Raw genomic sequence first — 18,810 nt, forward strand, 5'->3', positions numbered from 1 at the left:
TAGATAATTTTCACTTCATTTATTTCTTAGATACTGTCAATGTCAATTTGAAAAGCCGTATGAGAAAATAATGATAAACTGTAAAATGTAATAATAAAAAGCTTTGAATGTTGTTTCATTTTTTTGAAACGCTACCTGACTCCTTAAAACACTTTCTCCGTGAAGAACTAGACATTTTCGTAAACGACTGTACCCATAACAAAAAGCGATGAGAACACGTCATGCTCGGACGACGTCACTGTCACACGAATGAAAGTTGTATATTTACAAGCCGACGCACACATAGGGCCGCGCGCAAATCTGAGTTGAACTATCTATAACTCCTGCTAGCGTGATTGTAGCGTGAGGTCCTAAACTATGGCTATCAAAGTGCGTATTATGGGCGAAATGTTTGGATGTTGGTCTACTCCCCCTCTAGTAATGAGTCATACATCATTTGAAAGGTCTTTTCAAGCGTTACATTTTGTACTAACATACTACTTACCAAACCTTAGTACTTTAGATGTTAGAACGTGTTTAAGTTTTCTTTTTATAAATATAAGCTTTCGAGATAGTTCTTAGATTCCTTCTCTAGTAATGAATCATATATCACTGGAAAGGCCTTTTTAAATAGAACATTTCGTACTAAAATACCTCTAATAAATTGTCAGTACTTAAGAAGCTGCAGCAGATTTTAGACATAGTTATTACTTCACTAAACACGTTCTAGCTCCCTAAATACTAACAAATGACAATCGCCGCTATACAAGAAAATACTCTACATAACACAAGCTTTCTATTGATATATCACTTAATGCTAGAGGAGAGGTAGACCAAAACGCTCATTGTCCTTTTATATCTACATTAGATGATTATATTAGATCATATTTAATACAAAATATTCGCGATTTCATACGCGGTAGCCCTCATTGGCTTGCGATTTTACAAATGTGAAACTAATTCGTAGGTCGCTTACAGTAATTTCTTAAAACTTCTTAAAAGTTATGAAAGTTACTTACGTATTTTTTACAGAAACAAGGGTTAAGTCGGGGTTGTAAGTAAGGCAGTGTTTTGGAAGAAAATGTAAATTATTTGAATTGTTATGAGAAGAAAAGTTTATCGCAAGTAAATATTATTGTTATGTAGCAGTAAAATATTGTTTCTTGTAAATAATATGCCGTCCGCAAAGAATAAAATTAAATTTAAGTGAGCACTAACAAATAATTAAGGCCATGGTAATTAATAAGCATAAAGTACAAATAAATATTATTTTAGTCTTATCATAAGCTGTACAAATAGGTTGTTATTTTACTAAGAAATACAGTTTCCTTGTGATTTATAAATAAGGAAAAAATAATAAAGGATAATGTATTATATTTTTTTTATTAAAATGATCAATAATAGTGATGTTTTATTTAAGCTAAAAAACTTTCTGCAGGATTGTTTGAAAGAGATACGGCGGCCCTGGTACATAAAAGGCCTACGACGGAACACGACGGTTTTTAGTCAGTAAGAGTCTGACACTCCCTCACCGCTGCTAACCCACAGCGCACATACGTAGATTTGACCAATTTAGGCGGCCAAAAATATTTTACAATGTATTTCGTTTTTTCTATCTTTATTTTATCATTATTTTATTATTTATTTTATTTAAGCATTGTATTTTGATAATAAGCATGTTTTATTGAAAAAAACCGTAAATATTTCTTTTTTAATGTAGAGTATCATATATTTTCATTTTAAAAGTAGTTATGATATTTTTTATTATATCTATTTCAAAATAATATGTAATGTAGTAAAAAAAAAATTAATATTTTTTTATTCCTCACTTTCTGCCTCTGATATATCAGACTCTGTGTTTGATTCAGCTGGTAGTAGCATATTTTATTGTTTCAGGGCAAAATAATCTTGTTTTGATGTTTTTTTTTTGTTGGTCACATTTCTTCAGTTTCGTATTTCTTTAGTTTTCCTTCGTTTAGTCCTCTCACTACAATCTTTAAGTGATTTAGATGGCCGCCCCGGTCGATTTCCAACACTTGTCGGGCGTTCAAATGTTCTGCTTAACCAATTCTCATTAGTTTTAAGGATTTTTTTTACAGTTTCAGTTTCTTACTTTCGTAGCTATTTTAAAATATGCAAATCTTTGTTTAAAACTGCTTATATTATCAGGTGTGTCACCTTAATAGGTCAAAAGTTAGTTTCCTAGGTAATTTAGTTTTTCTTCCAAATTAGTCAGATCTTGCTATTGTATTTTATTGTAAATATAACGTTGGGTCACTATTTTTACGCCAGAGGTACTCAAAACAAAAAAAAAATGCACTTTGTGACATTTTAAAGAAAAAAGTATTTTATTTTTGTATGAGCTTCAAATCTTAAAAAGCCTGTAAGTCGGACATCCGCAGCTATCCGCAGCCAAAAAATATGTCGTAAGCTAGTTTAATATGTCAAATATCTAAAACTAAAAAAAATGTTACGCGGTCGAACGCGATAATATAACAAAATTGTGTTTAAACAAGAAAATTACTAAAAAAATATTTTGCTTACACACCCTCTTTTAAAATTGAAATAATACTATAAAAAATTAAGTGATCACACTTAAAATATATTAAAATATAATAACTGTTACCTACACAACTCGAATCCATCATAAAAGTTGCTTAATATCAATTAGATAGCACAAAAATAATTTTTCTTTAATACCGTCTACCGAGATCTCTAAAAACGTATAACGTAAAATTTGCACTAAGGTCAAGTTCCAACTCCTGGTGCAAGCGCATATCGCATGTTTGGTAGGTAGATGTGGTAAATTCTTATTGCTGGGGTATTCCTCTTTCCATTTTACCCACAATTTGATGATAACCTTTATTTAAAAAAAAAAGACTTTTGGCCAGCTAAATTGCTCAAATCTACGTTAGTGCAGCGGGAGGGGTCATTTGATAATTATTGACGTCGTTAAAAAAAAGCTCAAAAACTTTTATAACTTATATAATAAGTTGGACTTATTAGTTTTTCTTTTCACTAAAACACTCCGTCATCTTCTCATACAGCGTATTAGTTACAATTTTATCAAATTCTGAATAAGGTTCTGCGTATACGTAAGCATTTTCCATGTTATCTTCACAGTTATTATCCTTAACTTGCAAATGGCCTGGCAAGTTGGTTTGATCATTAATTTCACAGTCTTCATGTTTTTCGTCATTAAGTCTTGGGTTTGTACTTCTAAAAGGATTTCCACTACTTAAGATTCCTTGGCCTGCTCTTGGTTCTTCATCTTGGAAAGTAACACTATTCTTTTTAACTGTTAAAGTATCATTACCATATACATCAGTTCTTCTTTCCGTAACCTTATTGTCAATAGCTAAGTTATGGTTAAGATTATTATATGTATCGTCAAATGGGTTGCTGGGTTTACTTTTATCTGCTGTTGGTATTGCCAATTTCCAAACGTCGCCTCTTCCATCAACTTTGGGTTTGAAATAATCATCTATTTCAGTGTAATAGTTTTCACTCGGCGTGTTACTCTGCCTGTTTTTGAAATCGTTGAAACCAGCGTAATTGTAATTTTGTTGTGTTACTCCTTCATCGATTTTGGTGTAGTGGGAATAGTCACTTTCCCATTGGCTTGGGAACACTGGGATAGGAGTCTCATTTTGGCTCTGTAGATCGTCGTAAGCATTCTGTAACACATTAATTTTTATACTAAAGTATTTGGAAATCTGTTATAGTTGTTTCATCCCTTGAAAGTGGGTAAAGTAGCCTAGTGAGCAAAGAACTAACCTCTCAAGTATGAGGGCGCGGGTTCGATTCCCGGTCAGGCAAGTACCAATGCAACTTTTCTAAGTTTGTATGTACGTACTTTCTAAGTATATCTTAGACACCAATGACTGTGTTTTAGACGGCATGTTCAACTGTAGGTCCTGGCTGTCATTGAACATCCTTTGCAGTCGTTACGGGTAGTCAGAAACCAGTAAGTTTGACACCAGTCTAACCAAGGGGTATTGGATTGCCCGGGTAACTGGGTTGAAGAGGTCGGATAGGTAGTCGCTTCTTGTAAAGCACTGGTACTAAGCTAAAGCCGGTTAGACTGGAAGCCGACCACAACATAGTTGGGAAAAAGGCTCGGGAGATAATGATCTCTCGAAAGTGTGTGAGCCATCATTAGTGATTGTATGTCTGGGCGATGGCGACTGTTTACGCATACAAAGACAATGTTCATGTGCATTTACACAAACAAGTAATGCTCACCGGCTTTCGTTGAAAATTATGTTCTTTGCATATAGTACAATTCGACAGAAAAGATGAATCACCAAAAATCTATTATGATGATGTCCTCCTAGCCGATTATTGACTACGGCGGCTGTTCTCATGTAGGTAAGGAGATCAGCCGACTGCGCAGGACAGATTATAGTGCACAAGCATTTGCGCAGACACAGGTGCACTCACTATTCCTTCACTCTCATAGCCCGATGGGATGGCAATCCGACACGACCAGAGAGAGATCACAAGCAGGAGCGACATTTACGTGCTCTCCGATGCACGGGTGTATCAATCACCAACTACCAGGCTCCGGGCTGCTTTGTGAAAGTCTTCTAAAACCCACAAACAGATTTCGGCCCGACTCCGGAATCGAAGTCATCGAGCATTTGCGACAGCTAGACCAACGAGGCAGGTCAACCAAAAATCTACATGATATATGGCTAATAAACACTACATAGAATAAAACTTTTTACAAAAACCTTTTTACAAAGAGGAAGGTTTATATGTATAAACATCTATTAAATAACATTGCTCCCGTGCGCAGCCGGGGCAAGCAATACAAAAAAATACTGGTACCTCAATAAGTCTGGAATGTTTATTCCTTTTTAACCAAAGGACAAAGCAGGTGATGACCACAGCAACAGCTAATACCACAGCAGCAATGGTAAGGCCAATGACTTCCACCTGGCTTTCGTCATCTGAAACTTCAACATTATTAGACAAAAGCGTTAATTGTAAGTACCGGATTAGCAAGTTGAAGTGGCAATGGGCTGGCCATATTGCTCGCAGGGCAGATGACAGATGGGGCCGAAAAGTGCTGGAGTGGAGACCACGGACTAGCAAGCGCAGCGTAGGACGTCCACCAACAAGGTGGACAGACGACCTTATAAAGGTCGCCGGTAGACGCTGGATGCAGGTCGCCTCCAACAGGTATCTATGGAGATCTAAGGGGGAGGCCTATGTTCAGCAGTGGACGTCCTGTGGCTGAGATGATGTTAATTGAGGTAAGGCTAGTTTTCAGCACTATTTCACGTCAAAATTACAAAAGGACAGCACCTCCAAAACGTCCTCCTTTCACTACTTCCTAGTTATGGGTGGGAGCTGTGAAGGACAAACTTCCCACAAGCAAATTAGGACTTTAGCCTTTTAAATTGAAAGAAGAATCCTTAAGGCTGCTACATACAGTGCAGGCGACAAAATATCGGTGGCCTGGCCGCACACATGTGACAACGCAATAGAGGTGCCAAGGAAATAGGGGCACCACGAGGCAGCGCACATAATAACAAAATATTTAGACAGTTTACAATCTCGTGAGATAGTTCATAATCTAACTGTATTTACAATCTTATCTTATGTTTGTTTACATATATGTATGTATGTATCAACGGCATAAATCCGTTAGCTCTCCCATCGGCACTGTGTAAAGCAGCCTTTACGACTGCGGTTTGTATTATCGATGGAGAACAATGGTGCTTGATTTTGATTTGATTTGATTTTAAGAAAGTAGCACGCCAAAATACGGGTGTGCGGGGGATGAGGAACGTCACTGTCTTCTGTTATACAAGCCTTCGTTGGACCCGATAATTTTATGTAATACCATAGGTACCATTGTTTTGGTGATGCCCACCGACGTATTTGACCTAGAAGAGGGCGCTTGACTTGCTTGCATTATGGTATCTCTGCTCATTTCTTTACTCCGTAGTATTACCTCATTCTTATGCCCATTTTCACCAACAATCTCTTAACGTTTCCCTAACTGAGTGTCACTTAGAATAAGGGCTCCCCCAATAATAAAGGTTATAAGGGACACTTAAACTTTGGTGAAAACGGAATTCGCATTAAGTGTTCCCTAAATGCTATTGGGGATCCCTAAATTTACGTATTTGTTGGTGAAAATGGGCATTCAGAATTTTCAGACACTCACCGTTCATATTTTTACTCTGTATTTCTGCAGCTAATTCTGGATTATAATGCAGAACTACCTCTGCCGCAATTTTGGAATTTTGTGACGAATTTTGATAAATGCATTGTATAGTTATCCGATCGTATGTTTCGTCTAACATCTGCACGAATCTTGAGGTGGACACTATAAGTGCTGTAGACGTGAACTTGACGTCAGAAGCCAGGGTTTCACCTGAAAATATTCACGATTTATTATTTTAGTGAGTTTTACTAAGGGGTACAGGGTTACCCGGGTAACTGGGTTGAGGAGGTCAGATAGGCAGTCGCTCCTTGTAAAACACTGCATTCTTACTTAGCTGCATCCTGTGAGACTGGAAGACGACCCTAACATACTTGGGAAATGGCTCGGGAGATGATGGATTATTTTAGTGATACTCCAAGTAGGTACACTACACTGCAAACTTTTAGTCTGCCGATAGTTTGATCTTGCTCATAAATCAGTTTGGAGATCAATGGTAGTGTGTTCATTATAACAATCAGGTTTCGGCCAGTAACGGGCCGACTAAAAAGTTGGATTGTATTCACGATTAAATTCAAAATAAACAGCCAACCACCGGGCCCACTATCGGCCGACAGTTTAGTATACAGGAATCAATTTTATTCAGTGCGCAAACTTTGTCAACTTATAGTTAAATAAGTTTTATAGATAGGTATATTTTCATTTTGTCGTGTTTTAGTACAAAAAAGAATAAATAAATAAATAATGTCGGGACACCTTTTTCACACACGGTCGGTTAGCCCCATGGTAAGTTATTTATTAACTTGTGTTATGGGTGCTAACACAACTGATAAACTACATATAGCTACATATATACATATTTATAAATACATATTATAATAATAGTTATTGATAGCGAAAGATGTTTATTTTGTAACCGACTTCTTTCTTCTACGGTCACAGTCGTCATAGTAGGCACGGCGGCAACGCGAAACCAGTTTACTGCTGCGAGCCCTGCTCGGGGCTCGTAAGAATAGTATCCATATTTTGCTGATTTTGGGGCGGATAAAAAAATGATTTTTTTTTTTTGCTGATGATGCAGATATGTTCTGTTAATGATTCTGGACCACTAGTTTTTTTTGTGCATTTCTTAAAATTAATTCCTGTATAGTGTGCGTGGGTCTTATTATATTATAGTTCATTTGGTCTTAATACAGTACCTTCAAATTTCCATTGAATTTGGTGGGTACTAATACTAATATTCCTTTTGACGACACAGGTTAAATTAAGTTTTTCGTTGAAAGCATACTGGTACACAATGGTCCATTTTGAGGCATTTGTGAATTGGTACATAATGTTCTTTCTTTTCAGCCCTGTTATACGGATGCCTGCAAAAATAAATGTGTTAATTGGGGCTTGTTTAAAGGGGAACCAAGACGATAAATTAAATTGCGCAATATTATGAATTCTGTTAGCTTATTGACCGTAGGTACAGTACCGTATACGTATGTATATCGGGTGTGTCGTTCACAATCACATTAAATGAATATACTGGTTAATATATGTCGATTAACACAAAGGAAAAAGAAAAATATGTAAAATAAATAATAGTTTTAAAAAAACTAAAAAAACACGCTTTTTATAGAAAAACGAACAAAAAATAGAAAATAATTTTTAATGAATTTAAGTTAAGAAAACAGTGTTAAAAATTTCAATGAATATAAATTAATAATAGTGTGAATACAAAAAAAAATATTTTAAAAAAGCGTGGGGTGCATGGTGTCAATAGTTATAAATATTTTATTGACAGATATGAGTACAGTGAATTTCATTTCGATAATATCTTAAAAAGCACCCCACGCTTTTTTTAAATATTTTTTTTTGTATTCACACTATTATTAATTTATATTCATTGAAATTTTTAACACTGTTTTCTTAATTTAAATTCATTAAAATTTATTTTCTATTTTTTGGTTCGTTTTTCTATAAAAAGCGTGTTTTTTTAGTTTTTTTTAAACTATTATTTATTTTCTACTTTTTAGTTTGTTTTAAAAACTATTATTTGTTTTGTAGAATTAAAATTCTCTTTAGTATACAAAAAATTGTCAATATTACAGAAAACTGCTAAAGATAATTATTGGAAATAAAAATTAACATCGAGTCCTGCCTTATCGACTGTAGAGAAAAATTCTAGAAAATTTTAATTAATTTTCTTACCTTATCGACTATAGATAAAAATTATATCAATTAACAAAAATCATATTTTGCAAATTGAAAAGCCTAGAAGTCGGTGTCTAATGGATGTTACTAAGTTAATTTTGCCACCGACTTCTAGGCCGATGCACCTAAAATTATTTTTTTTTTTGCTTTTTAGTGTTTTGGGAAGTCGGTTTAATTTTTTTGTAAAAAGGTTATTTATTTAAAGCTTTACAGTGATATGAATAGTTGTCACTATCCATACAAGTCCAAACGAGGTATTTTACATATTCAATTGTCGAGTTCCCTCGACTTTCTCTGGTCTCCATCATCAGGTCAGCTCCAAACCTTCACTGTTGCATAGGTCTTGTCAATACGAATAATTTAAGCCCAAACACGAGGTAGTTTACATATTCAGTTGTCGAGTTCCCTCGACTTTCTCTGGTCTCCATCATCAGGTCAGCTCCAAACCTTCACTGTTGCAAAGGTCTTGTCAATACAAATAATTTAAGCCCAAACACGAGGTAGTTTACATATTCAGTTGTCGAATTCCCTCGACCCTCTCTGGTCTCCATCATCAAGTCAGCTCCAAATCTTCACAGTTGAATAGTGCTTTTAGGCGTACACCTGAGTGTCAAGTTTTTACCCTATGTATGCCTACAACTTTTGAAGGTTGCCCTCGATTTCTCAGGGTTTCCATCATCAGATCCTGACCTGATGACTATGGGACCAACTGGCAGCTATTCCGAGTCGAACAAAAAAAGAATCACGTAAATCGGTCTATAAACCTCGGAGTAATCGATGTTTATGTGTAACCTCCTCCTTTTTGGGAAGTCGGTTAAAAATGGAATTATTTTATCAAATTATTGTATTGTCATCGGTCCTCAATAAATCTACAAAGTTTGAACGAAATCTGGCCGTTTCAAGTGGGTCAAAATCGCGCCCAAAGAAGTCGGTTACAAACATACAGGTGAAGCTAATAAAAAGCGTGTAAAAAATGATTTTTTATTGCACACTAAACAGTAAATACATAAATGACTCCTGTTGTTAATCCACTGAATGGATTAGGTTATTTTATTTACAATTCGCTATAGAATATCATGAAGTATTATACAACATGTAACTTAATTAATGCACACCCTCAAACACCCCAATTAGAATATTATGTTATAATCATAATACATACACTGAATTTTTAATTTAACATGTATATGCATTGTTATTTACTAAATTAGTTATACCAATTCTTGGAGAACTTTTTGGTCATACTACTACGCACGCAAATATCGCGCCGCGCGCCGCTCGACTCGACACAACATAACGAAACTACGGAAAAAGCCGACAATACACGAAGTCTTATTACTTTGAGTTACGGTCTATTTGAATTTGTTTTGCCTGTACAGGGTTAATATGACAATAATTTCCGTAGTTTTAATTATTTTTGGGATAAAAAATTACCTATATTAAAAATGATATAAATCGATTCAGTAAACGATTCTGAACAAACTAATTTCAGGATGTGCGTTAATTAAGTTACATGTTGTATATGCGATAGGATTTTATGTGATTGTGAACGACACACTCTGTATATAATTTTAGCGATTATTTTATATCTGTCTAATACTGCCAAAAAAATAAGTCTGTTGGGTTTATGCGGTCTCTTAAAATATATATTCTGTTCTAGTGATCGTGTTTCGGTTGAAGCCATGAAGACTTATTTGAATAAATACAAGCATAATATAGGTAACTTTTATTTCACATACTTACCTGACTCTGGAACATCAGATATAAATTCTACTCTAGTATTCGGTTTTGTCACATCCGAGTTAGTTATCAAACAAACCAATGCTTTTCCATGTATTTTGTATTGCATTGTCAGTAAACTTAGCATTATTTCTGACTCACTTATATAAGCTGAAAATAAAACAAACTTTTCGTAATATCATGCTGAAATTAAAATGTTAGGGTCTCTGAAATTAAACCAAGTGAAATGACACCAGTCTAACCAACGGGTATCGGGTTGCCCGGGTAACTGGGTTGAGGAGGTCAGATAGGGCAGTCGCGTCTTGTAAAGTACTGGTACTCAGCTGCATCTGGTTAGACTGGAAGCCGACCCCAACATAGTTGGGAAAAAGGCTCGGAGGACGACGACGGTCTCTGAAATTAAACTAACATCATCGACTGGAGTACATGTTTTTGTGAGTAGGTTTAACAATACTTACTGGCATTTGGTTGACTCGTATTATTTACTACCGGGAAATAAAATCTTAAATCTCCTTTCAATGTTTTATTTTTCTTACAGGTAATATTTACTTGTTCTCCATCTATGAACTTATATGGTCTATAATCATCATAGGATGGTTCGATTTCTTTAGGACATAACAAATGTCTTTCTCCATTGATAAATAATGAAAGAGCGTGATTATCTGCAATAACAATATCTTAAAAACGGCCATTTGATGGTACATAGTCTGCTAATTTAATCATGTGTCAATTGGATATCAATTGAATTTCAATAGCAATCCAATGGAATGCCATTGGAATACGATTGATCTTATATAAGTAGAAGAATACCCGCTAAGGTTAAACTGCCATTGAGATTCAATTGATATCCAATTGACATATTATAAAATTGGTAGAATAGAATTGAGACCCACTAGAATCTATATACTTACTTGGACCTGAATCTTGTATCCTTAAATTAAAAAATACTCTATAACGGTACTCCTGAAATGTTTGGCTAGTCTTACAAACGCAGTCCAGGTAATATTTATCATTTTCACTTTTCAGAATCGAGCGAAATTGTTGGGTTTGCACTTTCGAATCCACCGTTTTAAATATGATTTCGTCTGAAAAGTGAAAATATTTGTTTCAACGTCATTATTAAGGTAGACTGGAACAGATAAGAATGGTATAGAAAAACGGAACGGGAGGAAATGTAGCCTATATGTTTACTGTTACTGTTCGGCCTTTTTATAGTCCCACTGCCGCACACCACCATGGAGAATGGATTGAGCATTAATCACCACGCTTGCTCAATGCGGGTTGGTGATTTCAGACTATATAGTCCAGGTTTCATCAAGATGTTTTCCTTCACCTTTTTATCAGCCATTGGTGTCCAAGGTATACTTAGAAAGTACCTACATACAAACTTAGAAACGTTGCATATTGGTACTTGCCTGAACTGGAATCGAACCTGGACACCCTCATACTCGAGAGGTTGGTTCTTTACCCACTGGTCCACCAGAAACTATATGTTTATTAATAAGTAATTAATAATTTAGAGTACCTACATACCTCGTGCATTGTAATATTCCAATCGCAGTTGGCGATCTTTTCTGCTGTTTATAATAATACACTTGAAATCAATGTCCTCTCCTTCATCATAAGTATAGTTAGCTACAGCTTCATAATCAGACGTTATAGACTCTTTAACATCGGTTAGAAGCTCATTATTAATTCTCAGTTCCAGTTTTTCTATAAAAAAAAATTAGCCGTTTTAAAAACCTAAAAAAACTCGCGGTACAAGTCCAAAGACAGGTAAGATGTTCCATCATGAAGTTCCATTTTTTTCGGCTCCATCATCAGATCAGTTCGACGGTATCAAATTGTTGTATTGTCGTCAGAACTATTCAGGACTAAAATTTTCAGGACGCTTCGGTCCTTGGAAGATGGTTAAACAAATCACCTTAGATACCATTACATAGTTACATACAGGGGCCCGATTCTCCTAAGTTAATAATGTCAAAATTGAATAGAAATTGAATCACAATATGATCGCAATAGCAGTTTTAAACATATCGGGCATTCTGCTTCTGCTGCTAGGTCGACCTGGGGCTCCTAATTTTACTTAGGCGACTTACGATTCACATTCGGCTTGAGATCCAATCACGACTCAATTTCGATTGAAGCGTATGTGGCATTCCGCTATTTTTTCTTAGAAATAAACGTTTTTATCCTTTTCTGTTATTCAATAATGAATTATTTTGTCTGCAAATGATTTACGATTGCAATATGATTGTAGAGCAAACTACCGTATAGACCAAAATCACCAAAATAGCAGACCAATCGCAAACCAATCGAATGTCGTTGGAATACGATTGGTGTTATATTAGTAGCAGAAGGCTCGATATGGTTAAAACTGCTATTGCGATCATATTGCGATTCGATTTCTATTCAATTTTGACATTAGATATTAACTTAGGAGAGACGGCCCCGGTTGGGGCTACGGGATTGTTCGCGCGTGTTACCGCGGCGCTGGTACATAAAGGGCTTAAGAATTAACATGGTGGGGTTTAGTCAGTAAAAGTCTGACACTCCCTCACACTGCACCCACAGCGGGAGAGGTCATTTGATGAATTTCCCATAAACAAAATACATGTTTTTACTTACCAGACAAGTCGAAAGCATTAGATTTAAATACAAAAAACACAAAATATATAAACAAAATTAACATTTTAAGTCGAACAGGAATACTAGAAACTTTGTTATTACTAATGTGTACTAATAACTTATGCAATATTTAACCAAGTAAACATTTATTTCTGTAAAACAGTGACCATGATTTTAGACTTATTTTTTTTTTAAATTGTTCGCGGCTAAGTAACTCTGTCTATCTGTCACGGTTTTGTGGCAAAACTACTTGACCGAATTTGATTTTTGATACACAGATAGCCTGAGGAAGAACCTAGGCTTTGGCCCAGCTGCGGGAAGTGGATCTCCCGGGACATAGTTGAAACCGCGGGGAACATCGTATCCCTACTAATATTATAAATGCGAAAGTAACTCTGTCTGTCTGTCTGTTACGCTTTCACGCCAACCACTGAACTGATTTTAATAAAATTTGGTACAGAGATAGAGTTGACCTTGAGAAAGAATATAAGCTAGTTTTTTTGTCGGAATTTTGAAGAATTCTCTTGGAAACGCGATATAAACGAACACTATGCGTAAATAATATAGGTAAACAGTTAGTGAGGAAGAGAGACCTAGCACTAGATCTTCTGAATCGATTTTGAAAAATACAACTATGTTATTTTTTATCGTATTTAGATTTTTAGCTACTAGTTGTTTCCCCTCGGTTTCACTCGGGTCTCGGAGAAACTTTTTCCAGTAAACAGACTTAATGTAGCCTATTAGATGTCATTCTGGAACAGTGTAGCTTCCCAACAATGAAGGAATTTTTCAAATCGATTCACAATAGTTTCAGGCCAATGGAGAAAAACAAAGAAACAAACAAGTGTTTCCTCTTTAATATTAAGTTTAGATACTCTATCCTTGCACGGGAATAATAACTTCGAGAATAGAGCCCGTTTTCAAATAAGATTGTCCTAAACAAGTTCGGTTCCATGGTCATCCTACCGATATCATAGCATTATTCATAGTATATGGGAAAACCATTAATTTATCCTTATTATTGACACTATAATTGTTTAAACAATTAATAACAATCATCATCTCCCGGGCCTTTTCCTAACTACGTTGGGGTCGGTTTTCAGTCTATCAGGATGCAGCTGAGTACTAGTGTTTTACAAGGATCGACTGCCTGTCTGACCTCCTCAATCCAGTTACCCGGGTAACCCAATACCCCTTGGTTAGACTGGTGTCAGACTTATTGGCTTCTGACTACCCGTAACGGCTGCCAAAATTGTTAAATGTCAAAAATACTTATAAAGTGCATACAAACTTGTATAGAAAAGTTGCATTGGTATTGCCTGGCCAGAAATCGGACCTACACCCTAATTCTTGCAAAAGTACAATAAAAAACAAAAACTATCCTTTATTTTGTTTACGAAATGAAATTTTGGGACAAAAACAATTAAAAGCCTATTCAAATATTATGATACAGAGTACAAAAGTTAGCCAAAACAACATTAGTAGGTAAAACCGCAGCAAAATATAATTTGTACCACAGGAGGCAGGATAATTTTAAAATTCGCAATACATACATACTAAAATTATCCGTTTTTAGTCAGTATCCTCTTAACAAACGAATTGATTATATAGTATTTAAAACAAATAAAGCAGTTTTTTATGCTCAAAATAATATTAAATTAATCAGTGAACATGAGTTCTGATTTTCTCTTGCTGTTTTGCTTAAGCTTCGTGTTTGTACAAAATATGCTAGTGTACGAAGATGAATTCCATTATAGAAGTAAGTGATAGATAAAATAATAAACCGATATAACTTATGTAAAATAAACTTACTCTGTTCTCCGTAGATGAAAAAAAAATATCTTTCTTTTGTTAAATTTGTCAGTCTTTTATCGTCCCACTGTTGGCACAGGCCTCCTCTCATCTCACACAGAGAAGAATTGTGCGCTAATCACCACATTTGCTCAATACTGATTGGCAATTACAGACTTCAAGTACTTAGAAAGTACGCAGTATAATGACACATCTACTTTTTTCTTATTTTACAGAAATGAGGGTCAAAGATTTTGCAAACGTTTGAAACCACGTTATGACTTCATTTTATATTTTACCTAAGATTTTATGGTTTTAACAACTAACGCCGTGCCGTTTTACCACTTTATAAATTATACACTTTTAAACACTTAGGCCGTAAAAACCCAATTTCGCTTTTTTTGTAAATGTGCCATTATACTGCTAGGTGAGCGATATAACTTAGAATAGTTACATTCAACCACTTATCCGAGCAACACGATACCCCTTGGTCAGACTTACTGGCTTCTGACTACCCGTAACGACTGCCAAAGATGTTCAATAACAGCCGGGACCCACAGTTTGACGTGCCCTCCGAAACACAGTCATTGGTATCCAAGATATACTTAGAAAGTACATACAAACTTAGAAAAGTTGCATTGGTAATTGCCTGATCTGGAATTGAAACCCACTCATATTTGAGAGGTTGGAGCTTTAACTACCAGGCCACCAGGACTTGATTAAGGTCCTGATTAACTTGAATACTTATGTGTTTTTCAGATGGGCGTAACATGAAATTAAATGACAACAATACCCTCAATTTTGCATTCCATCCTGAGAACAAATTAAATATGTTCGTAGTTTTGAAAAATGTAACGGAATATGCGTCGAAACACATGTGGATGCATTTGTCATATACAACGGGTAAGGAATCAAGAATGTTTGAACCAACTTCGAAACAAGGAGATTCGCGTCGCCCTGAATTTTTTCAACAATTTTTTAATTAGTTTTTCAATTGTTTGTCTGCAATTATTTCAACTTTGACTGAACGATACCTTCCTACGGATGCTAAAAGGCATTTGTTTTCGAATTTTATGGCTTGAAGGCGAAATACACCTTTCAGGTTCTAGAAGTCGAGAGCATAATCTCGTGTCTTGTGGAGAGAGCTGCAGGTTTAATTACCTAACAAGCCTTAAGCCAGAGTTTTGTCAAATCCACATGACGGCCTCTGACGTGAATTGTAGGTAACAACGACGGGTACTGACTAGCTTAGGGGGACGCCGGTTACTGAAGTTTTAGAAATTTTCACAAGATCTTTTTCGAAGTCGGAACCTACCTACTAAATTTTTTCTCCCTTTTCTTCAGAAAACAGATTTGTTAGTTTATCTATTTCGCCAGAAAATGGAACATTTTCTATAGATAAGCGCCTGTCGGACTTGAAGGAAATTAACGTGACTCTACAGTTCTCAACAGTGGAAACCAAAATTTGTAGAGGACGCCGTGATGATTCGTTACCCTTGTTAATTAATCCTGGTAACATACGATTTTATGCATATGTTTCACAATTTTTCATCACTTAATGCCCTCATTTTTTCTGTCACTGGCGCTACTTTCAGACTGCCTCTTAAGTAAACTCATTCAACACTTTATCCATCCTGGTTACCCCACATATCCATCTCAATATTCTCATCTCACGTTAACTTATAATAACTTATATATTATCTCATATTTATTAACTAGTGCTGAGGCAGTTTTTTTTAAATGTTTTCCTTAGCTATAAGGTAATTTTTGTCCCAATATTTCAGGAGTTTGCCTAAGAGCACAACAATGTTATGTTGTGTTGAATTCGTCAGATTTGCAATCCAGTAAGTAACAACATAAACTTCATTTCAGTTTTTTTAAGAAAAAAAAAACGTCGTAAATATGTAGTTAGGTAAGTACTTAGATCATGACACTTAACAGACAGACTCATTCGGTATTTTTATCTACTAACATACGTTCGGCTATTTATTTATATTTTTTTATTCAGCAAGAAAACGTTCATTCAGGAAACCTGTAAAGCAGCCTAAAGGTATAAAACTAAACAATACCGGTGTAAACGAAACTAAAGAAACATTCACAGTCTTCGAGACTCACACCGCAAGTGACACCGAGAGGGATCACACAAGTTAGTATATTCAAGTTAGTAATAACTACACACAGTATATACAACATGCCAAATTGATACACCTGTGCATCGGAGAGCACGTTAATGTCGGTCCTGCGCCTGATCTCTCTCCGGTCGTGTCGGATTGCCGTCCCATCGCGCTGTGAGAGTGAGGGAATAGAGAGCGCAATGTGTCTGCGCAAATGCTTGTGCACTATTATTTGTCTTCCGCAGCTGGCAGATCTCCTTATTTGAAATCTGAGCCGAGCTGAAAATCCGTCTGGACGACATTATTTTCATTGTAATTTCGTTCAATGACAATCTGAACAAGAATTCAAATTACCTTTCAGATGCAGATCCTTCTAGTAACACAACCACTATAATATCCGTGGTTTCCGTCATTGTGATAATTGCTGTGCTAGTTATAGCAGCTTGGAAATGTTTTAGAAAACATGAAGCTCAGAGTGTCCCTCAACCACAGGATGTAAGTATAACATTATCATCCCTTGTATCGTCCCACTGCTGGGCTGCGGCCTCCTCTCACACGGAGAAGGATTGAGCATTAATCACCACACTTGCTCAATGCGGGTTGGTGATTTAAGTACTTACAGTCGGTCCCGATTCTCCTAATTTTACTTAAGCAACATTCGATTGACGTTCGACTCGATTCGACTGAGATCCGATCCCGACTCGATTACGATTGAAGCGTATGTGGCATTCCGCTATTTTTTCTTTGAAATAAACGTTTTTATCCTTTTCTGTCATTCAATAATGAATCATTTTGTCTGCAAGTGATTTACGATTGCAAAATGATTGTACAGCAAACTACCGTATAGACCAAAATTACCAAAATAGCAGACCAATCGCACACCAATCAAATGTCAATCGAATACGATTGGTCTTTTATTAGTAGCAGAATGCCCGATAAGGTTAAAACTGCTATTGCGATCATATTGCGATTCGATTTCTATTCGATTTTGACATTATTAACTTAGGAGAATCGGGCCCCTGGTTTCCTCGAAATGTTTTCCTTCACCTTTAATCAGTCATTGGTGTCCAGGATATAGAGGTAGGTACTTGCTGTTATCAACATACTCGTAGCTTTAACATTTCGTTCGTGTAAATAAGTAATGAAATGGACACCACGTAACACTGCTTAAATATTGTGTAGGATTTCGTCGTCTCAGTCAGAATAAACACTCGTAGTCGTTTTAATCTAGTGGGTAAGGACCTAGCCTCTCAAGTATGCGTGAGTTCGATGCCAGGTCAGACCAATGCAACTTTTCTAAGTTTATACGCACTTTCTTAGTATATCTCGGACACCAATTACCATGTTTCTTAGAGCACGATAAACTTTAGGTCCCGGCTGTCATCGAATATCTTTGGCAGTCGTTACGGGTAGTCAGAAAGTAGAAAGTCTGACAACCAGGCTAACTTATTTTTCTATTGGTATTGGTTCCTCAACTCAGTTACCCGGGCAGGGTAACTGAGTTGAGGAGGACAGACGCAGTCGCTCTTCGTCAAATAGGTACTGGTAATTAGCTGCGTGCGGTTAGACTGGAAGCCGACCCCAACATAGTTGGGAAAAGGCTAGGCAGATGATGGATGTTGATGTTATAGTGAATTTGGTCTGACTTAATATGTCTTCTTTTGTTTCAGCTCACAAATAGATATTACGAGAACATAGCACTTCGACGAAAGTCTGATGATACTGAGAATGCATCACAACCTCAGATCCAAGAATCAGCTGAAGAGCCGGTGTATGAGGAAATTTAGCTCACACCTAGCCTATTCTATGATTTTATATACGCAGAACCTTATTCAGAATTTGATAAAATTGTAACTAATACCCTGTTTGAGAAGATGACGGAATGTTTTAGTAAAGAGAAAAACTAAAAAGTCCAACGTAATATAAAAGTTACAGAAGTTTTTGAGCTTCACCGTCCCAGCAGTAGGCATTTCGCTATAAGATCCTGTATTATAATAAATGAATAAAATATCGTTATAATTGTATTGTTTAAAAAAAATAAGAATATATTGGAAAATAAATAAATTAAAAAAAAAACGACTTGAAATGGGCCATTGCGACGATAGCGCCATCTGCGTATCGCTTTGCGATACTAATGATCATCATAAGGCTATCCCTAGACGATTAATTAAATTGCGAGGT

The 18,810-nt window shown here is 35.9% G+C and overlaps 2 protein-coding genes across 2 annotated transcripts; one reads left to right on the forward strand and one right to left on the reverse strand.

Annotated features, from left to right (window-relative positions):
• Positions 1-2,928: 2,928 nt before the first annotated feature.
• Positions 2,929-12,846, reverse strand: LOC124643734. Its single transcript, XM_047182793.1, has 9 exons — positions 12,725-12,846; positions 11,630-11,809; positions 11,008-11,181; positions 10,555-10,758; positions 10,100-10,246; positions 7,357-7,524; positions 6,161-6,370; positions 4,813-4,934; positions 2,929-3,656 (listed from the first exon to the last, which is right to left on the reverse strand). The coding sequence occupies exons 1-9, from the start codon at positions 12,786-12,788 to the stop codon at positions 2,982-2,984; spliced, it is 1,944 nt and encodes a 647-aa protein (XP_047038749.1). The 5' UTR covers positions 12,789-12,846; the 3' UTR covers positions 2,929-2,981.
• Positions 12,847-15,280: 2,434 nt separating this feature from the next.
• On the forward strand, positions 15,281-18,641 carry LOC124643801. Its single transcript, XM_047182899.1, has 6 exons — positions 15,281-15,418; positions 15,860-16,027; positions 16,300-16,359; positions 16,524-16,661; positions 16,991-17,124; positions 18,300-18,641. The coding sequence occupies exons 1-6, from the start codon at positions 15,286-15,288 to the stop codon at positions 18,414-18,416; spliced, it is 750 nt and encodes a 249-aa protein (XP_047038855.1). The 5' UTR covers positions 15,281-15,285; the 3' UTR covers positions 18,417-18,641.
• The last annotated feature ends 169 nt before the right edge of the window (positions 18,642-18,810 follow it).

This window comes from Helicoverpa zea, chromosome 28 (assembly GCF_022581195.2).
Source record: "Helicoverpa zea isolate HzStark_Cry1AcR chromosome 28, ilHelZeax1.1, whole genome shotgun sequence".
Taxonomy (NCBI): domain Eukaryota; kingdom Metazoa; phylum Arthropoda; class Insecta; order Lepidoptera; family Noctuidae; genus Helicoverpa; species Helicoverpa zea.